This window comes from Arvicanthis niloticus, chromosome 7, assembly GCF_011762505.2.
Source record: "Arvicanthis niloticus isolate mArvNil1 chromosome 7, mArvNil1.pat.X, whole genome shotgun sequence".
Classification (NCBI taxonomy): domain Eukaryota; kingdom Metazoa; phylum Chordata; class Mammalia; order Rodentia; family Muridae; genus Arvicanthis; species Arvicanthis niloticus.
This window is the reverse complement of record NC_047664.1, coordinates 76694408-76719532: the sequence shown is the minus strand read 5'-3', so window position 1 is coordinate 76719532 and position 25125 is coordinate 76694408. Positions and strand designations below refer to the sequence as shown.

At 43.7% G+C, this 25125-nt stretch overlaps 1 protein-coding gene across 1 annotated transcript in view; it reads left to right on the top strand.

Moving 5' to 3' along the window:
- Window positions 1-9963: 9963 nt before the first annotated feature.
- Kdr (kinase insert domain receptor) overlaps window positions 9964-25125 on the top strand; it is a 43085-nt gene continuing 27923 nt past the window's right edge. Inside the window, exons 1-10 of the mRNA XM_034509074.2 lie at window positions 9964-10319; window positions 13959-14052; window positions 15950-16152; window positions 19342-19472; window positions 19704-19872; window positions 20362-20498; window positions 21133-21310; window positions 22629-22743; window positions 22831-22994; window positions 24671-24827. Coding sequence (XP_034364965.1) covers window positions 10229-10319; window positions 13959-14052; window positions 15950-16152; window positions 19342-19472; window positions 19704-19872; window positions 20362-20498; window positions 21133-21310; window positions 22629-22743; window positions 22831-22994; window positions 24671-24827 — 1439 coding nt within the window. The 5' untranslated portion in view covers window positions 9964-10228. The remainder of the gene's footprint in view (window positions 10320-13958; window positions 14053-15949; window positions 16153-19341; window positions 19473-19703; window positions 19873-20361; window positions 20499-21132; window positions 21311-22628; window positions 22744-22830; window positions 22995-24670; window positions 24828-25125) is intronic.

Genomic DNA, 25125 nt, shown 5'->3' with positions numbered 1-25125 from the left:
GACACTCCCAGCATTCAGTAAAGATTGTGTCTTGCTGGTAGCCACGTGGATGGGTCACAGTAGAAATGGCTTCAGTCTTGTCATGCTGTCACATGACTACATCCAGTGCTGACAACACTCTAACTCATGACCCTCAACAGGAGCCACCCAAAGAAACTTCTCATATACTATAAAGAAATGAAATGCTGAGAAATGTTCCAAAGAAATGCTGAGAGAATCGATTCCTGTTGTTGAAATCACTGGAGTTGGGAGTAATTTGTTATGCAGCAATAGGAAGCTACCATGGGCTTTGGATCTTACAAGTGAGATCTTATTTTTGTTTGTTGGCCTGGTCTTCTAATGAGATATTCAGAAGAGGCCAAGATTTTGAGAATCGAGTTAAAGAAATCATAAAGAATATTGAAGAAATTGTTAGCAAAAGAATTTCACCATTGGACAGGCTGGCAGTGACAGGTTAAGGATAAGTTCTGGGAAATATTGAACAATGGCGACAGAGAGTGTATCAGAAACTCCCAAGATCTCCTCAGAGGATCATTCAATTAAAGGGCAGAACTCCTGAGAAACTTGAGGCCGTTGGACAGTATCAGTTTCAGAAGAAGCCCAAAATGGAGAAATATTTATCACAAGGAGATTGGCAGACATGGGTTTTGGCTCACAGTGTGAAATCTCAAGGGAAATTGTAGAATGAGAATTTACAAAGAATTATGTAGAAGGCAACATGACCAACTCTGACTGAAACTAGTTAGTGATTCCTCCAAGCATTTTAAGCATTTTATTTCCACCTAAAGCTTGGGCTTGTGAATGCAGGATCACATGGACTGAAACCCTGGCTCCTTCTCTCTGGACATGGCTTTCTGTCCAAGATGCTTGAGGTCTCTGAGCCTCACAGCACTCTTGTGAGGAGAAAATGAGAAATAGGTGAGAGATGATTTTGGAAAGCAGGAGCTTCATGCCCTAGCTTTAGAAATGTATTTGTTTGGGTCAGGTGGGCTGACACATGGCTTTAATCGCAGCACTTGGGAAGCAGTAATGGGTGATGTTTGCCGGTTCATACCAGCCTGGTCTTCATAGACCATTCTAGGCCAGTCAAGGTAACGTTGGAAGATATCTTTTTTTTTTTTTTTTTTTTTTTTTTTTTTTTTTTTAAGGGGGTGGGGATTGGTTTTGACAATTTCTGATTATTTTGTCATAATTCTGCTTTGCTACCACTATTAAATCTGGGATAAAGCCAAAACCATACAATAGAACCAGAACCACATCTAGGTCCTGTGACATTGTGTCAAGTCTTTTAACATTGCAACATGACATTCATTGGTCATCTACAAAATGGTTGTCATTGTTGTTTGGTAAACAACCTAATCTAATTACAGTGAAAATTGCAAACAGAAGAATTCCTCCTAAATTTTTTTTTATTGGTTACGTGTGGTCACATGTGACCTGTGAGTGACCGGTTGGTCAGACACACCTGCAGAGGACAGGCAATTTTGTCACGTCATATTCCCTCACCCACCACCGCCCCGTGCAAATAAGAGGTTGAGAAAAGAGTCTCCAAAGGGGACCTGATGGCCTCTCCTGCCTTTTTAAAAATTCAAAATTTATCAGCACAAATGTAAAACATTGTTTCAAAGTATCAGTGAAAGTACTTTAAAGAAATGGTATAGATAATTAAACAAAATCCTTCTTACTTTCTCATTCCCTACTCTAGTTTTTAGGGGTAATTACAACTTCCTGTTTGATTGCTAACATTTTCTTTCTAGTCTTACGTGTATCAAACATCTGAAGTGATACTTGAAGAAACTTTAGGTCATCTATAGTTTTCTCTCCGAGTAATAACCACTCTGAGATGCAGACAGGTAAATACTGAGTGTGTATTCTATATGCAAACATACATGTACACTTTTCATCTTTTCACACGCAAGCTCATGGAGAATTTTATGGATGATTATAGTTTAGAATCCTTATTTTAGATCCCAAAGGAGCTTAACCACACGTGCAATACATCCACATGTTAACCCCTCTTTATTGGCATTTGACTCTTGGGGTTAAGGGCTAGAGAGGGCAAACGCACCCATTTTACTGTGCTCGGCAACATCCACGGATCAGAGCAGCCAATTGCCATGAAGTATCTTTTTAGAGATTCAGTTTTACTGTCTTCCTCCCACGCAGTCTCTCAAGAATTCTTTCTGTCATAACAGAATTTAATAAAAAATACAGCAGAAAAAAAATCTGGAGAGCTAGTATCATAACCACTGAAGTCTTCTCCTTTGTTTGAAGGAAGACACAGAAAGCTGTAATTTTCTATCATGAATGCTTTGGTGTTTCCAGGCTGTCGATTTTGTACTTCCTTAACTTTTTTTTTTAGTTGTAACTGGGAACATTCTGTGCTGTCAAATACTGAGTAGGAATGTGAAGTATTTGAAGATGCTTTCAGACCCACACGGTTTTCTTTGAAGATTTACCCTGAATCACAGCAGACACCTTCAAATTCACTCAGAACTCCGATTTTTGAAAAAAAAAATCTATTTAAAAGAAACAATAGTTTTGAATTTTTCAAAGAATAAATGATTTTATTCTTACGAGTTTTTAAATCCTCTCACATGTTTTTGGCACTTACTAGAAAGTTCTCTGTGCTTCTAGAACCAATAAATGAAATAGTTTTGTAAGGACTATGTACCCACACCCAAGTTTTGGAAGGATCATTCCCCCCCACCCCCCACCCCAGCCCCAGAAACAAGAATTTTGTATGATGTCATAAAATCACATCAGAAAGCAAACAAACAAAACCTTTTCACCAGGCTTTCTTCCTGGAGATTTTAATTTAAATGTAGAAAGGCATCAGGAATTGGTGTTTACAAAGCTCTTCCGCCTGAGAAATATTGATTTGTAGCTAGGATAGGGAAACCTTGGATTAATGTTAGTAAATAGATCATAATAAGTCATAAATAATTGAATACATTTAAAAATGAAACAAAACAATAAATATCTAACAAGTTAATATAACACCAGTAACAGTGTGTCTAGTACCTGAGTAGAACTTTTCAAGTGTAAATTTCTGGTGTTTGTGTTGATAAATCACTGTTATCTTTCTGTTAAGAAGCACGTTTGGCATGGTGGCACATGCCTTTAATCTCAGCACTCCAGAGGCAGAAGCGGGGGGGGGGGGGGGGGGGGGGGGGGGTCCCTGTGAGTTCAAAGCCAGCCTGGCTTACAGAGTGTGTTCTAGGACAGTCAGAAATACATACTGAGACCCCGTCTCAGAACACAACAAAAGTAAATAGGGGGTGGTAGGATGGGTCTGTTGATAAAGCCGCTTGCTCTACCAGCCTGGCGATCTGAGCTGAGTCCCTGAAGGGCATACAGAGGGATGCTGAGCTTGGGAAGGCTGAGGGAGAAAGCAAAAGCCTGAAGATCACGAAGCTCTGCTTTGGACATTCTGGATTTAAGAATCTGGAGAAATATACCCACGAGAATGTCCAGCAAGGATTAGAGACCAAACCCTGGAGTTATGAGGACTCAGAGTTGGCAAGCCTCGCCTGCAGGTTATCCATATTCGGAGGATAAAGACACAGGTGAACATGTTCCCTGAGAAAGTCTTCTGAACCTAAGGCATGTGAGCAAGGTGTATCTGTCAAATCCTGTCCGAAGAGCCAAGGCTAGCAAGGAGTCCTGGCTGGATAGGCAGCGTGTATAGGGCCTCATCTAAGATGCAAGTCCGGAAGCAGACAGACAATGAGATCCATGCTGAGGACAGGCTGGGCGGCCGGAAGACTGAGAAGTGACTCTATTTGACGAGGGAGGCCGAAGGAAGATACAGTCTCTGTTGAGAGCTTTCCTAAGGCAGCGAGGAAGCTTTGAGGAGTAGCAAGGTCAAGTTTCTAAGGATGAGGACATGCAGTGGTGAAGGTAGTGTACACGCCAAAGACCAGTTTTCCTGTCCAGTGCCTTGGATGCAGCCTCTTCCTATTGGGTCTGCGCACTCTGCATCTGGAACTTCTATTTGTGTTGTGCAGTCAGATGCATGAAATGACTCGCTGGAGCTTTTCATCTGCCTGGACCCAGCCTGACCTACTTTTGGCTGATTATCAGATACATCCAAAGTTGTATTTTCCCCTTAATTTGAGCATTTCTCTCCGTGAGGCATCCCTCCGTGAGTTGTCTGGCTTCTCACGTGTGTGGAGGCAGTCATGCGTTAGAAATAACAACGCTCACAGAGAATTTGTATCTGTGCCTCAAGGGACTGGGAGTCAACATTTTGGGAACTCTGAAGCCGAAGTTTATAGACAAGAGACGTAAAACTTTGTGCTGCCATCGAGGAGTTCTCAGCGCCGGGCAAGCACTGTTACTGAAAAACATTGCCTCCATTCTGAAAAAGTGTGAACACTACTGCAGACTACCAGACTGTCTTAGTTACCGTGCACATCATTCCCGAATGGCCTTTACGTGACACTGCTTTATACATCCATGCATGAACTCGTGAGAGAACAGGTTTGTTCTGACCGACGTTTCCAGGGAGAAATAGTTTCATGGCAAGGAAGATCTGGTGACACCGGCTGCCCAGGAAGTGAGTAGGAAAGGGAAAGGAGTAGGAAAGGCTGTGGAGTGGTTCACATCTAGTGATCTGCTTTCTTCAGTGATGCTCCACCTCCCAAAGGCTCCTCAGTGTTCCTAAATAGTGTCACCACCTGAGGACCAAGTGTGCAAACATGTGAGCCTAACATTTCACATTCAAATGGCAGCATATGAGTAATCTACAGGCATGTATAATCTTCTTATAAGGGGTGGGATGGGGTAAGCAAGATGTGTCTGGTAAATCCTGTCTTCATGGTGGAGCTAAAGAGCCAAGACAGTGAAGGGCACTGGCTGGATAAGGCTTCAACCAAGGCGGGACTCCAAAAGCAGCTAGATGCTGAGACGAAGGCTGTGCACACACTGGGCAGAGATGAACACCTGGAATAACTCTAGAATATAGAAGATATGTTTGTATACGATTTAGTCTTTTGAAGACATGATAAGCTTTAAGAAGGAAGACAGGTAGCTCATTGGAAAATAGTTGTAACCCACACATGGCAGAGGCATGAGATTCAAATCACGTTTCTTATATACGCCATGTAAATCTTATCATGCTGTTTTTTTTTCTCATTTAAAAGAAAAAGACCCGTCAGTCTCACCTTATTACTAATTACAGTGACTCTGTATCTTGGTTGACATTGGATAGTTTTACATACTTCAACAGGTTGGTGTCATTAAAGGCAATTGTGGTGGGTGGGCAGGAGAGACATGATTTTGAGCGGGAGGAGACACAGGAGAAACGAAGCACAGCAGAAATGGAAGTGGGGGAAAGTAAAGTCTCAACGTTGCTGATTCATCAAGAGGTTTTGCACACTAGGAATACAGAATGGATCCGACCTAATCTCTGCTGTTGAGAGAAACATTTGCCTAGTCCTACAGCGACATGAGCATCTGTCACACAAGTGCCGAGCAGATAGAGAAGGAAAAGTAATTTCTGGTTCTGCGACTAACCGAATAGTCAATATCAAATTGTCTAAGATAATGTATAAATTTAGTACATGATAATGTATAAATATAGTAATAGGTTACACCCCTCCCCCTCTGCCCTTCACCTCTGAGAAGGGGGAGGTACCCCCTGTCTTATCTGGCCTCAGTGGGAGAGGATGTATCTAGAACATATAATTTTAATATTTTGATTTTTTTCTTTTATACGTTTGCTTATTTTATTCATTTTTCTGAAAGCATTTTTATGATTTTTATTTTATGTGTACGAGTGTTTTGCCTATACATTCATATCGCATCACATACATTCCTGCTGCCCACAGAGATCAGAAGGCAGTATCCGGTCCCCTAGGACTGGAGGCATGGACCACCTTGTGGGTGCAGAGAAATGAGCCTGGGTCCCCTCAAGAGCAACACACTCTCCTAATTGCTGAGCCATCTCACCAGCTTCCTTTCTCATTTACTTATCTGTGTGCATCCATGTTGGCTACTTGTATTTTCTGGCCTCCATCTCTGGTGCCATGTGGACTTTCAGTTAAATTCCCTGTATCTTTTAGATATTCGATTAAAGAAAAAATATTTTATTTTATGTATTTGTGTATCTATGCATGTCAGTGAGCATGTGTGTGTGTTTCCATGGAAACCAAGGCAACAGATTCTCTGGAGCTGTAGGAATGGGCTGTGAGTTGCCCAGCGTGGGTGCTGGGAACCAAACCTGGGTCCTGTGGAGTTGCAGCAAGCGTGCCTAATGCTGAGGCATCTCGCAAACTCTACTTTAAAATTTCATTTTTTTTTTTTTTTGTTAAGTTCCAAGTAACTATAGGAAAGTGTCTGGCTATGGGTACATGGGTACACAGATTCCTAGTACCAAGGTTCTTCCTTTACAGGTATCAAGGGATGAGAGCCACTTCATCTGTTTCACGTAAAGGATGGAAACTCATTAAGTCATTAAAATATTCATCACACTGTAAAGTATTATGAGTTGAATTGGACAATGATGGAGTCCAAACGTCTTAAACGAAGCACACATGGGGAAGTGCCATGCCAGCATGTCATCGACTGGTGGCAATACCCAAAACCACAGTGGCCACTAGAAAAGGGTAGCGTGCCACATTTTGGTGGTGAAAGTGAATTTTTCTTTTCTTTCTTTTTTTTGAAAAACAAGTATGAAGCAAAGATTTCTTCTTTACCACCGATCTTTGCAGCAAGCACTTCCTGGAATTTATAAAGTGTAATCTTTTGGGGGACTGCTTATGGCAGTTCCTGCTCATCTGTCTGTGCCAAATAGAGAATGCTATTGAACAGAGAATGTATGTGTATGTTGTGTGTGTGTATGTGTGTATGTTGTGTGTGTATGTGTGTGTATGTTGTATATGTGTGTATGTTGTGTGTGTATGTGTGTGTATGTTGTGTATGTGTGTATGTTGTGTGTGTGTATGTATGTGTGTGTATGTTGTGTGTGTGTATGTATGTGTGTGTATGTTGTGTATGTTGTGTGTATGTATGTGTATGTTGTGTATGTGTGTATGTTGTGTGTGTATGTGTGTGTATGTATGTGTATGCTGTATATGTTGTGTATGTGTGAATGTGTGTGTATGTTGTGAATGTGTGTGTGTGTATGTTGTGTGTGTGAGTGTGTGTGTGTTGTGTGTGTGAGTGTGTGTGTATGTTGTGTGTGTGTGTGCCCACTCATGTTCCAAATGTGTGTGTATATGTTTTATGTGTGTATGTGTGTGTATATATGTGTATGTTGTATATGTTATGTGTGTGAATGTGTGTGTATGTTGTGTGTGTGTATGTGTGTGTATGTTGTGTATGTTGTGTGTGTGAATGTGTGTATGTTGTGTGTGTGAATGTGTGTGTATGTTGTGTGTGTGTGAATGTGTGTATGTTGTGTGTGTGAATGTGTGTGTATGTTGTGTATGTTGTGTGTGTGTATGTGTGTATGTTGTGTATGTGTGTGTATGTTGTGTGTGTATGTGTGTGTATGTTGTGTATGTTGTGTGTGTGTGAATGTGTGTGTATGTTGTGTGTGCGTGCCCACTCATGCTCTGTGGAGGTCCAGTTTTGGTGGAGGTGGATCATCCAGCCAGGGGTATATCTGAGTATCATTTCTCAAGCGCTTCAGCTGTGAGACAGTGCCTCTCACTGGCCTGAAGGTCACTAGCTGATTCATCTCGGCTTGGGCAGATGGGCCTCAGGGATCCTAGTATCTCTCCTTCCCCAGCTCTGGGATAACAAGGCCGGCACCACATCTGGCTTTTTAAATGTGAGTTTGGAAGCTCAATCTCAGGTTTTCACACTTGCACAGAAACTTCAGAAGCTGAACCATCTCTCTCATATCCCTTCTGTGTTTTTTTTTTCCTTTTCTTCTTCCTCTTTAAAACAAATCTTGTCTTAAAAAAAAAAAAGCAAAGTATATCTCAGGGTGTGTGGGAGGGAGTATAGGAGACTGATTTCACTGAGATCCTGTTAAATTTGGGTACCATAGCCATCAAAGATGTACCATTTCCTCTAAGAGTTCTAAATGAGGCTATTACCATGGGCCTGCAGGTTCTGGTTTGTATTAGAGGAGACACTGTCTTCTTAAGTAAAACATGGAAGGGGAAGTGTCCAGAATTGTAAATAAGGCTTCGAGTGAAGCCTTGTTTGGCCACCAGGATGGAGAAAACCTACCTTTTCTAAGCCAGGATCTATCTTCCCTCCCTTTACCGATTCTGACAGCCCTCCCTGGTTCTATTGCCGAGGTTTGTTTGAGTTTGCTTTACTCTCCACAAGAGAAGTTTCCTTAAGCATTCTACCCTGTTCACAAATAAATACCTCTTAGGTAAGAGTACATTAACACAGTGGAACACGGATAAAAAGAACGAGGCAGAGCCTTCAGAGTGTTGTCCATGGATACACTGTCAAGTGAAGGAAGACGCTAAACAGCCTTCATATGGAGTTTTCATTCGTGAGGAGCCCAATATACACAAACCTAAATGTGCATAAACCATGCGTGCCTTCATAAAAAGATGCCCGCACCAAACAGTCCCATGTTTTTCAAGCATAATTTCACCATGTAGATTCGCTATGTGTTGAAATATTTTTATGGTGAACCTGGATTTTGAGAAGCCTCCTGGGCCACCTGCTTAGGGCACCATACTTCAGGCTTAGGCACGTGATAAAGGAGCATCTCTGTTTATCTCCTCCCCCCCCCTTTTTTTTTTTAAACAAAGGAAAGCATCATGCCATATCATTAATTGTGCGCATCAGTGTAGTTTAGATTGGACGCAGAGACAATAATCTTATCTCGTTGGCTGAAAGACTGTCCTTTAAAGTATCACGATAAATGCATTTGGTTTTGGCCCGGAGTAAAAGATCTTACAAGATATTTGCTGTCATTCCCCAGGTGTGGAAGGAATGGAAAGAAAACCAGGGATGAAGGTGGTCATTTCCCTAGTTGCTATTTGAAGACTACATAGTTGGGGAAAAAAAAAAAAAAAAACTGTTCACATGGGGTACCTTTCTCCCCTTTGCTCCTACAGTGACAGGGACGCCCTGGCAGGAAATGCTCCCTTCTCCTCCCCTCCCCCACAAGCATATCTTGGCTGAAAGGTCAGCTCTGAAAAGGGACCTGGCCAAAGTTACTGTTGGGGGGCCGTGGTCAACGGAACTGGGGGGACAAAAGCACTCTAGCAGTCACTGGAGAAGGATGGGGCGCTCTTCTCTGTGCCCTGGAGCCCTTATCACTGCCAGCTCCCTGCAGTCTCCTGCTACAGGTTTTCTTGACGGAGCCAGGCAAGGAGTTCACAACCGAAATGTCTTCTAAGGCTTAGCAGGTAACGTCAGATGGTTTAAAGTTGCCAGATAGAGGAGAAAACAGTAGGGGCATTGGCAACCTGGATAAGCGCCTATCTTCTAATTAAAACATTCAAATGGAGCAGGGGGGATTGGGGAGGGGGGGTGTTAAAACCATGGCTGCGCTGGCCAAAGCACCATAAAACAAAACTTCCACGTACTGACCAACTCACTGCAAGTTGGTGCCCCAAATACATCTAGGTCCAGGGTTCCTATCTTCATGCTCCCACCTGCCGGCGGAATTTTGGCCCCTTGGGACTCTCAGCTGCAGCAGCCAAGAAAGTTCTGCACTTGGAGGTGCCTAATGAGGGCGCAGCCGGCCTTGTGTTTCTGGTGATGTTTCCCAGGTTGCTGGGGGCAGCAAGTGTCTCAGGGCCCGTTACTGGTTACATTTTACTTCCACCAGAAACCGAGCTGCGTCCAGATTTGCTCTCGGATGCGACTTGCCGCCCGGCACAGTTCCGGGGTAGTGGGGGAGTGGGCGTGGGAAACCGGGAAACCCAAACCTGGGATCCAGTGAGGGGCGTGGCCGGACTCAGGGAGTCCCCACCCCTCCCGGTAATGACCCCGCCCCCATTCTCTAGTGTTTAGCCAGCGCTCGCTCTCTGCACTGAGTCCTCAGGACCCCAAGAGAAGTAGGCTGTGTATCCTTAGTTCGCGCGGAACGCTACCCGGTACGACTGAAAGCCCAGATTGTGTCCCGCAGCCGGGATAACCTGGCTGACCCGTGTCCGCGGACACCGCTGCAGCCGCGGCTGGAGCCAGGGCGCCGGTGCCCTGCGCTCTCCCCGGTCTTGCGCTGCGGGGGCGCAAACCGCCTCTGTGACTTCTTTGGGCCAGGGACCGAGAAAGAGTCCGTGCCTGAGAACTGGGCTCTATGCCCAGCGCGAGGTGCAGGATGGAGAGCAAGGCGCTGCTGCTAGCTGTCGCTCTGTGGTTCTGCGTGGAGACCCGAGCCGCCTCTGTGGGTAAGGAGCCCGCTCTTTAGAAGTAAGGCGGAGAAGTAGGGTGCGGGCGGAGAGTGGGGATGGGTGAGAAGAGGACCTAACTCGGAGAGCTCTAGAGACCGCCCGTTGGTGTTCTTTCACTTACCAATGGGGAAACTGAGGTTCAAAGACTCTAGCGAAATGACTCAGCCAGGATTCCAATCTCCCCCGGGCTTCGGTTGGAGCGTGTCCTGCGGAGCCGACACAGTCCCTGGCGCTAGGTAGGCAGGAGTAGGAAGGCGCCCTGAGCCGGGGCAAGAGACGCTCCCACTGGCAGAACAGGCAGTCAATCGCTGGGAAGCCTCGCAGGCCGGGCGGCCTGGCTGGCATCAAGCATCCCGGGCTGTTGCCTGCTGCCCTAGAGTGGAGCAGGGAACCCGCCTTCCGCTCCCCTCTCCTTTAGCTCCAGCGCATCAGTGCATGGACTATGTGAGGTGAGGTCTCTTCACAGAGCAACACTTTCCTCCCCCAACTTTCTTTGGTGCAGAATGCTACTTTGCTGGTAGGAGGAAGAAGCAGCTTCCTCTTCTGTGACAGCTTCTCCAGGTGTCTTAAAGTAACTCTCCACTTACTACTCCAAAGCCTCCGGCCCTGGGGTAAACTCTAAAAGAGTTTCTGAAAGTTTCAGAAACTCTTGCGTTTGGCACCTAATTATAGGGTCACATTTCTTTTTTTTTAAAAAATGGCCTCTGCTTCAAGGTTAGGCGCACACTCGCTCTTGGGCTTTTGTGTGATTCCCCTCCTTTCCCTTCTCCTCCCTTCCCTTTCCTTCTTCCTTCTCCTCTTCCTCTATTTCCTTCTTGAAGCCACAGTTTGCAGATTTCCCAATCTCCACCCAGTGGAGAATAGAGAGTCAGAAAAGAAAGTAAATTCTGTAAAACATTCCGTACATCCCAAGAGAATCGCACGCCTTAAAAGCACTGGCACCATGGTGACATGCAGCACCGAGATCGCCTGTCTACAGTTATTGAGTTTTCCTCATGATTTGATTCATCAGACAAACTCCATCACTGGTGTCCACTTGTTCCTGAAAAGGCTGAACTCTTCCCCTTTCTGGGAAGAGAAAGACAGCCTGGAACATGGGCTTGCCCTGGGTCCCATAGAGAAGTGAGTTGCTTGGAAGCCGGGAATGTCCCTATTTTAGCAGTTTAACAGTATACCCCGGTCCCTGAATAAAATGGAGGTTGCCCTTTTGGAGTGTGTGACTTGCTTAATTGGATTGGTCTATAATTGGTGCCATCGAAGTCTGGAGACAGAGCCGCTGTTGTTTTTCCTTCTGGTCTTTGAGCGGGAAGGATAACAGTGCACAAATTAATTAATGCTGGTTATCCGATTTGAACATAAAAGGGCTTTTATTGTATAGTAGCATATGTACCTCATACAGTCAGAATGAGCTTTCTAAAGAACAGAACCCAAACTTGCCAGTGAAAATGAATGAGGTTGAATAAAGGCGGCGGGGGGGGGGGAGGGTGAGCATTAGTCACTGTTGTAAATCTCCAGTTATTGATAACCTCCTTGACTAGATTTGATTGCAGACATATCCCTGTGCTGCGGTCTTTGATGTCTTAGGATGAACATAGCTAATGCGCCTGCACCCTAAGAGAATCTATGGCTGTATGTTATTATAGAGACGGTGGAGAGGCTCTCGGAGACATGTAGATCACAGGTAGAGCACTGAGGCTCTTGTGTTTGCTTCCTGGCACTGAGGAATAAAGGTCATTTACTGTGGTGGTGGAGTGGGCACAGCTTACCAAATGGCTAGTTACTACCACATTTTCCTCACACATCTGCCTGTCTGATGGGTTCATCACATGGTTGCATCCAGTGATGGTTCTCAGGTTAATGTTTCTCAGTCACGGTTAAAGTAGACTTATCAAACAAATTGTTTTCATTTCCCGCTTCTCAAACAAAGTCAGATTCCGTTATTGGAAGACCTGTTTGTGAACATTTTAATTGCTTGCCTGTGTTAGGAACAACGACTTCTCTCATATCGACAAACGCTATGCTGATTAATTGAAGGTGACTACCCAGTTCTATAGACGTCTCAGGGAGGACCAAGAGTACCTGTGATCCAGTCACTCCGAATGCCATTTAAAATGCATATCTGTTGGTCTGGGAATAAACACGCCATGAAGTTTAGAATCACGGCTCAAACACAAGTCATTAACAATGCCAGCTAGCTTCTGAAATTCATTAGTGTCGTTTAATTTTCAACATTTTAAAAATATGTTATTAATGAATAAATCTATAGTTATATCAGCAACAGATGCACATCTGATTAGGTTGGGTGTATTCAGGGTGGTATGGCTGTACACTGTTTTGCACATCTGTGTAGGTGTGTGAGGTCGCCTGCAGTCAGGGAATGGACTGCTCTGGTTGTTCTCATGGGGCCACGGTATCACGGCACTGGATATTTGCCTTGGCTATTTGCTCATACTCTATTGACACGGCCTCATATTTGTTCACGTTCACTTATTTGCCCAACAGTGTCATTGCCAGCTGAGGCCTTAGGAGTCATCTGTTCTTAGTCAGCGTGAATCGGAAAGCCTGGATGCCTGCCTGGTATTAATTAGTTATTCTTTCCTTCTGAGACAGAGTCTCACTGTGTGGCCCAGGCTAGCCTCAAACTTGCGTCCTGGTGTCTCACTCATCAGAATGCTGGGCTTCCAGGTGTGTGCCACCACACTCAGCTCACGTTTGAAGTGGAGGGCTGGGGGATCTTGATGTCCTTTAACATGGCGGGCAACTTCTGTTTTTCTCATGCTTTTTAAGCAGTTGGTAGCACGTTATAGGTGAGTTGACCGAAAACTAGTTATCTCGCTGTGTAATGACCTGCAGTGGTGCGGATCTCTCATGATGCCTTCATGCATTTCAGTCGGTTAGGTAACAAGTGTCTTATGTCTCCAGCTTTGTATTGGTATGAGTTCAGAACATTGATTAATGAGTTGGGACCCCCTAGCTATAGCTCATTAGACTTACACTATTTTTAGTTTTGCCCTGAGTTTATGAATATGCATGTATGCATGAACTTGGGAGATGTTTCTCTTCTCCAATTCCTTTTCGTCCATTTAAATGTGCTGTCTTTAGAAGCCAGTACCTTAGCCTTTGCAGCTCAAATACCAAAGGAAGTCTGGTACACAGCATGATAAAAGACAATGGGACAGGGTTAGAGTGACTCCTGTCCCTTTCAGGGTTATGGAGATGAGCTGTAGAGAGATCTCTGTAGGGAGTTTTCATTAATCAGCAATTCAGTCAGATCTGTATATCCTATGCTTTACAAGAAATGTCAGTGGGTCCTTTCCCAAGGGCCTGAGATCATCAGATTGAGGGAGGTTCACCGGGTTTCAGTGTCCCATATCCTTTTGTAAGACCTTGAAGTTGGCAACGAAGGAAAACAGGAACTCCACCCTGGTGCTGTGAATTGCAGAACTGTTGTGCTGGTTCGTGACCATCTGCCCATTCTTCCTGTTATGACAGAGCTTGTGAACTTTTACTGGGAATGGGGCAAAGTCAATCCCACCTATACAATGAATTGCTGAAGAGGCCTTTTAAAACCTGGAGTGTGCGTTGTTTATGGAAGGGCTTTCCTATTGAATCCAACCTTATCTAATTTGTTTCTAGGTTTGCCTGGTGATTCCCTCCATACACCCAAGCTCAGCACACAAAAAGACATACTGACAATTTTGGCAAATACAACCCTTCAGATTACTTGCAGGTAAGGATTTCTTTTTGATCCAGCTTTTCTGTGTGAACGGGCCCACTGTTTACTGAGATCACAGCAATTTCCACTACTGCAGAAGTATAATAGTACTGAACAATTGTTTATAAGTCACGAGAAGTCTAAGAACTCATTTAATAATGAGACAATGGGAGAAGTCTTTTCAAACTTTTGTACTCTTTTGCTGAGCCGTTTTCAACACGTACAGACATTTTACACAAACACAATATGCACAGGCACACACATGCATGTATGTGCAGACGTGCCAAAAAACTGGCATGTAATAGACATTCACAACTATTGATAAATTAGTAAAACAAAGGAGATATCCTTATGACTAGAGTTAAGATTCTAGCTATGTTCAACCCAGAATGGCTTTTGGACATCTTTTTTCAGCTGTTTTCTACAAATGAAATTCTGTCCTTATTAGCAATTTAATCTCTAGCCAGTAATATCCCTGTTCGGACCATGACCTTCAAAATCTGGCTTGATGTTCCGGGCCTCTTTCCCACTTGCCAGCAAGAAGTCATGGCGTTGATGCTGGATAATCTGGGGAACAGAACTCTTTGGCAAGAAGGGGACCTTGAATTCTACTTTTCCACCAAGAGGCAAGAAAGGAGACCTAGAAGAGGTGTAGCTGGGTGTGTGATCATTCTCGAAGGGCTGTCTGCAGAGCGGTGTGCTTTGGTAGGGATGGCGATGGGCCCAGTGCCATCTGAGAAGAGTGCTCAGTGACAAAAAGAACCCTGGCAGCTTGTAGCAACTGTCTTATATTTGAGGAAAATCAAGCAGTCCACAGAACAACTCAGGTCTAGTGTAGATGGTTGCAGGTGGAGAGAACCAAGACCTCTTATCTAAGGTCTACAAAAGTCGTCAGTGCCCAGTCTTTGGGAAAAAGCAAAACCAGAAAGTTATAGCAAGAGCTGTTTATCTTCATTAAGTCATTCTAGAGACTTTCCTCTACCTATTCTCAGACACAAAGGTCACTTAAGATCTACAAAGGCTTCACCTTCCCTCTGGAGACTGCAGAAACATTTCTTAAGTTCTGAACAAACCCTGGAGTGAGCGGGGCACAGATGATACTGTGACTTTATGCAAGTTCTAAGCTCTTTGAATGATGGCTCATTGCTTTATTTGTATTGACTACCTTCCTTTTGCTTTGTGGAGAATGGAAGCTATAGAAGTAATGTCTATTTGATGTGGCCCTCAGAAGGCACTGTGAGCCTCTTTTCTCTGTGTACTCACTTTTTATTCCCCCCTTACTTTTATCCACGTGAGGACTCTGGCTTCTCTGCCGTTCTCCCAATACTCCAGATATGCCCTGACCTCTGTCTGTCCTCCTCATGTACTGCTGCTGCTTGGAATGCTGCCCCTCCCGATGTGCATAGGTCCGCTCAGTCACATTCCTCCCTTTTCTTCGCCTCATTTCTATTTTCCTTCACAATATGAAATCACCACTGTTTATGCATCAACTTGTACCTTTTTAATTGTCTGTCTCCCTTTTGATCAGAGGTAGGTTCCAGAAAGGCACAAATTTTTTTCTTCTTGGTGTACACTGGGCCACTACTCTACCACTGAGCATAGTATCCTTGGTCCCTTCAAAGTCGTTCTTTGTCTTTTATAATGCTTAGCGTCATATATTGCTTAAAATATTTATTGAAAAGATGAATGAGTGAACTAACAGAAAACACCTGGCCATGTGGGTGATTTATGTAACAGGGGCTGTGATTGTTGGTGGCAAGTCCTTGTAGACTGTCTGTCATCAGTGTCTATCAGTCTGAAGGTGTCTGTTGAGTAGTTTATATGTGTGTAAAAAAACAAATCTTCTGCTCTCTTAATCATAGCCTCGTGGCATGGAGTGTGGCATTAATATCTTCCGGGAAAACTTTTTCAGGGGACAGAGGGACCTGAACTGGCTTTGGCCCAACGCTCAGCGTGATTCTGAGGAAAGGGTGTCGGTGACTGAGTGCGGTGGTGACAGTATCTTCTGCAAGACTCTCAAAATTCCCAGAGTGGTTGGAAATGATACTGGCACCTACAAGTGCTTCTACAGAGACGACGTCAACAAAAGCTCTACTGTTTATGTCTATGTTCAAGGTAAGCGGTGGCCAGAATGTGCTTCCCACATCTGCTTCCAATGTTGTCAATGCAATAGAGTCAAGAAGAGTTGAGTCCAGTAAGAGGCTTGTTGGGAAAGCTGTTTGCCCAGAGGAATGTAAGAGCTTCTCTGCCAGGCTTCCTTAGAAAAAGGACTCAGCAGCAGTCTGGGCTTTGGTTGGAGCTGCACTTCTTTGCTCTGGCTAGGTCAGCCCTGGTTCTTTTTTTTACGATGCTCTGTGATTCTCTGTGACCTGTCTCGAGCTATGGAGACTCATAAAATGTCTTCTGCTCTACGAGACTCTGGGATCTTTGAAAACGAGGAGGATTGGAGGTGAATCATAGAGAGGTTGCTGTGGTGAGATAGGTTATCTGTAGCAGGGAGGAGGTTTTTGCAGGAATGCATAGGGAAATAGCCAAGGACTCTAGAGGCTGTTTTTTTTTTTTCTTTTCTTTTTTTTTCCCTTCCCCATAAGATCTTTCCTTTCCACATTACCACTATATTAAAAAAAATTCACATACCCATGTGCAAAGCACAACACTGCACTCAAAAGAACCCTCCAGGCTGCATGTCTTGTCTTTGCTTGTGTGAACTGAGAGAGCTTAGGATTAACTCCAGGGGGATGAAACCTACAAACATGAACAGTCTTCATGGACAGAGTGAGTATTTTATTTTGAGGTTATGGCTAGCTGTTTGGGCTTCCTTCATAGACTTCCCCTTTAAGGGCTGATGATCTAGAATTGATTTACAGAACACCTTTAGTTTTATGTTAAAGGAACTTAGCTTTCGTCTTACATCAAAAGGTTAGTTTTGTGATGTAATCAAGGTTTATAACTTAGCATCCATCTAATGAAAACTACAATGTAACATGTATTCCATATTTGGGGGATGAATATGATCTCTTTTACTTTCTAAAAACTTCACACCACCTTTTCTCGTGAAAAACCTCTCTTCACCGCCCATAATAACATCTGCTTCTCAGGAATATAAACGTTGTATTATATGTAAAGATTTCTTTGTCATTCTTTTTTTTTTGTAATGAGAGCTTTGCATGTATGTATATGTAGTGTGTGCATGCATGCTATCTGTGAAGGTCAGAAGTGGGCACTGAATCCCCTGGACTGGAGTTACAGACGATTGCAAGCCACCATATGGGTGCTGGGCACTGAACCCAGGTTCTCTGCAGGAACAGCCAGTGCTTCTCTCTGCTGGGCCATCTCTCCAGCCCTGAGTTGCATGATATTTGACATGAGCATGCAATGTTATGTTTCTTTATTTTTCTTTTCTTTTTTTTTTTTTCCTGAAAGCCACTCTCACCAGTCAGGAAAGTTCTTCACCAGGGCACCATACTTGCATATCTACACTTCCATTTCAGTAGGGACAGTGTACAGAAGAACAGAGGCCATATCCAAATATCCCATGATGCTCTTGAGCTTCTCAGCGACCGGGTATTCTTTTTTGCTCGGGAGTAAGCAATGCATAGGATAGAATTCTGTGCCTCCCCTCCTCACCCTGCAGAGCTGAGGGAGACTCAGACCTTGGAGAATGCCTGGCTCCTTTTGATCTGGCAGTCTTGGGAGACGGGGCTCTCTCAGAAGATTGCAAGGATTTCCTGCTCTCAGCCTGACTGGAAATGCTTCAAGATGAGCTTCTCCTACAATATCTTGATACTTCCTTCTCCCCGAGTCAGGAAACCTGGAGACATGAGAAAAGTCATCTCGTGGGTTACAATAAATGTTTTGTTTTGGGAGGATGCGTGGTTGTTTGGTATTCTTTTGTTTACTTCCCCTTTAGGGCTACTGAAATAGCTTCCAGCATAGCTTTAGTCTTAAGTCAAGAGGTTAATTTAGCTCCCCAAGGCTTGCTTTGAATGAAGCAGCCATGTAATATTCCGTTAACATGTCCATGGATGGTAGGCAGGAGCAACAGGCACTGGTCTCTAGCACTGTTTGCTTGTATACTTGATGCCTTTGGATAGACCATAAAATTCCCCTCCTGCCTCTGCTTAGCTTTCTGAGGTGAGCTATCCAAGAGTTTGCTCATGAAATTTAACAACAGGAAGGAAAGCATTGAATGTAGTATTCCCTATGGATAGGTCTTTAATGTCCCCTCTTACTTCCTCAGCCCTCTGACCCGTTTAGCAGTGGATGGAACCAGGAAGTTGGCCTTGGCCATGCAGGATAATGGGGATGGCATGTGGGGAGTGAAGCTAGCTGCATCTCTATGCTTTCCAGCTGGGGAGGAAATCAGGTTTTTGCTGTTGAAAGGAATTAGTTACTCTTCTTCCCTTTGGTTTCATTAACTCTTTCTTCACCTCTGAAAAGGTTTGACCAGATGTGTGGGGGGTAGGAGTGGAGGTGTTATCTCAAATAGTGGCTCCAGACCGTGGGTTCTGTCTCTAGGGGATGAAGTAAATCCCCAGCCTTATATTAATACTGTGTGAATGGCGTCTGAAAGATACTGAAATCGATCTGGCTTTCATCTCAATCTTTGGAATTCTGTTTTTCCTGATACTCATTGCCACAGATATTCATACATGCTGAATCTTAAACTAAACGTGGTGGCTATGAAACATTACGTTTTATAAAGACCCTTACCTACAGTTTTCACAGACTTAAGATATTATAAAAATCATTCTTCTGAATTACTGAATCATCTGATTGTTATTTTCTCTTAGTTTAAAGATCCTAATTTCTTTTTAGTCATTTACATTATTTTCCTAATTGAAAAACATGAACTTTTAGCATTATAAAACTCAGAGTTTAAGTGTATGGATTTAAATGAAATTTTTTATTTTATATAAAAAAATCTATTAAAGCATAGACTATTGAAATGGATTCTACTTGTTAATATTCCATGTGGAAGAAGTTATTTGTTGAAGTTTTCCTTCTCTTTTTTCTGTCTCTGTATCTCTCTGTCTGCATCTCTGTGTCTGTCTCTCTGTCTCTGTCTCTGTCTCTGTCTCTGTGTCTCTGTCTCTCTCTCTGTGTGTGTGTGCGCACACGCGTTTCCTTGCCCTTCCTCGACCACATCTTTAGAGCCTGTTATCTATGTGCAGACTAGCCTGTGGATGTCTTTGTCCATGCAAGTTGTCAATGACAGTCATTCCATCATTCAGTTAGAGTTCATGGACCCAAAGACTAACTCTCCTGCTAATAATTCACCGGGAGAACTCCCTTTTCTTCTAGATTACAGGTCACCATTCATCGCCTCTGTCAGTGACCAGCATGGCATCGTGTACATCTCCGAGAACAAGAACAAAAGTGTGGTGATCCCGTGCCGAGGGTCGATTTCAAACCTCAACGTGTCACTTTGTGCTGTGAGTTGTCTCTTTTGCAGTCACCCCATACGTTTCCATAGCTGCAAGCCTTTTGGGAGATGGGCTTTTCATTTCCAATACCATGTCAAGAGCAAATGGCAAAGATCCCTCAGGGAGGCCCAACAGCACAATCAAAGTTCTTGAAGTAAAAAGTAAGATGGGCCCTTCATTGGCCATCAACTTTGAACAGTGCTGCGTTAAATATTTGTTGTCTCTCTTTTTGCTAATCAGAGGTATCCAGAAAGGAGATTTGTTCCGGATGGAAACAGAATTTCCTGGGACAGTGAGAAAGGCTTTACTATCCCCAGTTACATGATCAGCTATGCCGGCATGGTCTTCTGTGAGGCAAAGATTAATGATGAAACATATCAGTCTATCATGTACATAGTTTTGGTTGTAGGTAAGTGGATATTTCCTTTCCACTTTATTGTATTGGAATACCATACAATAAGGAGTGGCTTTCCACATGAGTATCCTGGAGAGCAAGGTGTAGAGTGAAAGGCAAGGGATATGGAAAACAATATTAGCTCAGAATATGGTTAACTCTTTCCAAATACTCTTCTTTACCAGGCAAACTGGTGCAACTGAGTGAAAAAACTACCACCACAGGAGCTCATTTTACGGAAATTCAATATTCAGAGCACTGCTTGGCACCAGTTCCTTTAATTGTATCTAGATTTTAATATTCATTGGGTTATTGCGACATCTTTGAAATGCTTAAGATGGTAATTTATAAAATCACTATACATGGCTTTTCTAAAGCCATCAAGAAGCAGTGAGGTCCCCGAGGAAAATGATGTCACACGCTCTGCACCACTTAAAAGATGTGTGCCAAGTCCTAGATCTCTTTTCCATCTTACTCTCTGTTTTTATCATTTACTTGCCCCAGGATACAGGATTCATGATGTGATTCTGAGCCCCCCTCATGAAATCGAGCTATCTGCCGGAGAAAAGCTTGTCTTAAATTGTACAGCAAGAACTGAGCTCAATGTGGGGCTTGATTTCAACTGGCATGGCCCATCGAAGGTAACACTGACAACACAAAACCAGACCTCTGAATACTTTGATAATAAGCCCTAATGAAGTCTTCTTAAGAGATATAGGGTCCTCCCTGGTCAGATAAATTATAAAGACTTAAACACACACACACACACACACACACACACACACACACACACACAGTAGTGCACCCATACTTTTATATAGGACTATGACAGACTGCATAGCAACCATGAGAAGGTGTTATGCTGGGAGATCCAACCTACCCTGCTACAGTTGGCCTGTGCATATTGGTCCCCACTAGTGTCTTAATCTTTTGACATTACTCTACTTCTCTGTGCTTTATAGCCCTTGATCTGTTTTTCCCTTTGTGACCTGGGTTACATTTCTTTTTAACCAGTTGTGTTTGGTTCCATGCTCCACACACATCCCATTAGGTAAAGAAGACTTCAATATCCTCCCTCAGCTCCACCTTTTTCAAATCCCACACATTTCTCCCGAATCCCAATATACATGTTGTCTATGTGGTGTTTATAGTCTCTATTATTAATAGTCATGTTCACCAGGCAACCGGGGTTGACTCTGTAGGTCTCTAGGAACTATTGGACGGTGTTCTGCTGGACTGTGAAGAAATTTACTAAACTCTGTTTTTGCGTCTCAGCATCAGAATAAGAAGATTGTAAACCGTGATGTGAAATCCCTTCCTGGGATTACAATGAAGATGTTTTTGAGCACCTTAACAATAGAACATGTGACCAAGAGTGAACAAGGGGCATATATCTGTGAAGCATCCAGTGGACTGATGACCAAGAGAAATAGAACATTTGTCCGAGTTCATAGTAAGCAACCATCTTGATAATACACTGTGCCTTAGGGAGTGAGATGCCTTATATCAATTTGGGTTACTTGCTCATTTACAAGGTACTTTCGAGTTGTCAATGACACAAGACCTAGAGATCAACAGTATATCTTTAGAGTCAGGGAGTTGGGTTCAAAATCTCAATTTTAAAATGACACATGGTAAGTGTTCATTAGATACTATTTGTTATAGCTGCTTCTGAGATTATAGTTATTATTATAAGTGGAGTGTTAGTAACTATGAGGTCATGTTTTTAAAGACTTCAGTTTACTATAAGGAAGGCTAAGCATGAACTTCTTAAATTGGGAAAACCCTGATTCAGTGCTTTCTCTGTAGCTTTAGGTGAGTAAATTTTCAGCTATACCCTATCATGCATGTAAATGTCTCAGTTTAGATAATTTATGCATACTAGAGGTCTAGCTTTTGCTTCTATAGGATTACTTACCTTGCAACTCATGCACCTGTTTGTGATGTCAAAGTCTTGCACACGCTAGGCAAGTGATGTATCATCAAGCTACTGTAAGGAAGTGAAAGGAGAAGAGGGGAGAACAGTTAGGAGGTTGATAGTTTGAATCCAGGTGAGAGATGGTGGAAGACTTGACCAGGGAGGGTGGGGGGAAGTAAGAAGAGACAAGATCTTGGGTATATTCTGAGGTGTGATCAGCAAGATTTGCTGGCTGATTCATTGACAGTGGAAAAAAAAAGGGGGATGATTTGAGCTTTAACACAAGCAACTGAACAGTGACATCATTAAATAAAGGGGACTGGATGGGATGCAGAAAACAGCGTTGAATGTGTTCCTTTGTTGATGCCCATTAAACATCCAGGTGGAGATGTCTAATATATGTAAACCTGGAACCCAAAGAAGTCAGGCATGGGTTGAAAGTTTGTATTTGGAACTGATGCTTTAGATCTGAGACTAGATGGAAGAAAGGACTTGGAGAGAGAGAAGGTCTGAGGAGTGGGTGTAGGGGCAATCGACACACAGAGTTGGGTAGAGGGTGTCATGGGAGCAGAGGATAAGGTATGGCCACTGGTCCTTGGTGGTGGTGGCAGAGAAGGCTGTGTGGAAGATAGGATGCTCAAGGCGCATGAGAGAGCGCTAGTGAGGAGACAATGCTGACAAAAGCTAGGAGGGAGCTGGGGGGTGACCGCTATAGATGGCATGGGGACTCTCAGGACGGCAGTGCACTCATGTATCCCAAGCTCTACGTTTTCACTTGATTAAAAGTCCAAACCAAAGGGGCATTTATAATAACTTGGCATTTCTGAGAACCATTGCTTTCATTTTCTTCTAGCAAAACCTTTTATTGCTTTTGATAGCGGGATGAAATCTTTGGTGGAAGCCACGGTGGGGAGCCAAGTCCGAATCCCTGTGAAGTATCTCAGTTACCCAGCTCCTGATATCAAATGGTAACTACTGGAAATAAAAAGCAAAGCATTGGTTTGCATGAGATCAAATCCTTCTAGTGTAATACCTCCTGGGATTGTCTCCCTTAGGTACAGAAATGGAAGACCCATTGAGTCCAACTTCACCATGATCGTTGGCGATGAGCTCACTATCATGGAAGTGAGTGAAAGAGATGCAGGAAACTACACGGTCATCCTCACCAACCCCATTTCAATGGAGAAACAGAGCCACATGGTCTCTCTGGTTGTGAATGGTGAGTCCATTTAGTGTCTCCTCTGCCAAAAGTTTACTGGGGGGCGGGGGGGGGGAGAGAGAGAGAATCTTCACACATCTCCCATCATTCTGTTGTCTCCTGTTCCATCCTCTGCATCACTAAGTGGGCCAATGCATAAAAAAATGAGAAATGACCCAGGGAGGTGTGGATTTGAAATGAGGTGTGGTCTGCCATCCTCTGGCCATACTTCCTTGATACTCACGTGAAGTTTCTGTTGGTGGTCACGTGGAGATGGTAACCCCTGGCCAAATGCCTCTGGAGTCACTCAAAGCTTCATGAGCTCCCATTGTTCCTGTCCACAAAGCCACACATCGAATGAAGATTTGGGAGACCCTCCTTGTGTTTTGTGTGATGTTTTAGTATAAAGATCTAGCTGCTTTGCTGCAGGCGTGTGGCAGGACTCCACACAGGGGACCTGTGGAGGTCAGCATCCTTGGATAACTTGCTGTCCACAGTCAGAGGACATACTTAGAGTCTGTCCAGGAAAAAGTGTAAGCTTTTGATTTAACAGTGATTTAAACTTTACTTCCCCAAACTGAATGCTATAATTAAGTATTTGGGTTCGGGGTAGAAAGGTGTCATGGTCAGGTGAGTGTAGCAGGTACCAGGTTGACTTAAAGTGTCTTTCTTACAAGACTTTCTTAGACTCCTCATAGGCTAATGACTATTGCCTTCTCCGATAGGAGAGACAAGAGTATCAGGGATTTAACTAGATTATTTGACTACAACCCTTTCCCTCCCCCTGTAAATAGATGAACATTTTGCTGCAAACACAGTTGGAGGAATGCTGCTGGTGTAATTCTTTGTGCTTCTTCCTGGCCCCACACATTAAAACGTCAAGAGATTGTCTCAGTGGAAGAACGCACTACCCACACATCTCCAGCCTCCTCTGTGCATCTTCTGAGCATGGCTTCGTTTCCTTCGTTTTTTTCTTTAGGGAGTATTTTTTAAAGATAACAGGTTCTGGGAAGGCTGCTTAAAAGCAGCCTAGATAAAGAGAATTCGAGAGAGGGGAGGAAGGCAGAAGCCGATTAAGTACAATGAAAAGAAGAAAATAATCGGGCAGCAAAGACAGAGAAGCAGACGGGGAACAACCCCATTGCTCCACTTCACCAGGTCACCACATTCAACATACCTTAGCATTTCCCCTGCCGTGCACAATACATAGAAAAGTCAAGTCAAGCTTCTGTTCCAAAGCCAGTGTCTACCTTGAACTGATGCCCTCGGGCAAATCTTTTAATATTTGCCCCATTTCTTCTCGTGTGTAAAGTGAGAGCCACAGCCATGATTATGTGGACTGAAAGTCAGTGTGAAGCACCTCAGCAAGGCTTGGTGGACAGTCCATGTCTTTGCTGCGTTATTCCAACTGCTTTCTCTCTGTAGCCTTTCACTCCATTCTTGCTAGACTGTAGACATGGAGAACAATATCTTTCATGTAAGAAAGAGAGAATGAGGCTTGGGAGTGCGCAGCTGGCCTGAAGTCACTCAGCTTCTCGGGTTTTAGTGTTCCAAGAGCACAAGAATTTAGGTCTTCTGTCTTCAAGTCTAGATGTCCTTCAGAGAAGCAAAATCATCTGAGTACATAAGGCAGATCTGGTTGCTGAAATTCCCTCAAAGCAATTGGGAAGTTCACAGGTTGTCTTTTCTATCTCCAGTCCCACCCCAGATCGGTGAGAAAGCCTTGATCTCTCCTGTGGATTCCTACCAATATGGCACCATGCAGACGCTGACGTGTACAGTCTATGCCAACCCTCCCCTGCACCACATTCAATGGTACTGGCAGCTAGAAGAAGCCTGCTCCTACAGGCCCAGGTGAGTGGGGCTGTGTGCTCTGTTTCGATTGCCATCATGCATTCCTTCTTGCCAAGCTATGCCATGGTTCCATCTAAACCTGCAAGGCTGTCTCCAAGGAAGTTACCCTTTCAATGGTACTGGACGCACCTCCCACATCCCACTATGTGAGTCAGCTCTTTCTTCTTAGTTAGCTCTGATGGATAACCTCTCCAAATGGATACTATTTGCTGTGTTTGCTAGTTGCCAATCTTTGGACCATCTTCTGTCTGTGGACTGGAGAAGACCACACTGCTCCTCCTTATCTTTGGGAAGGTCC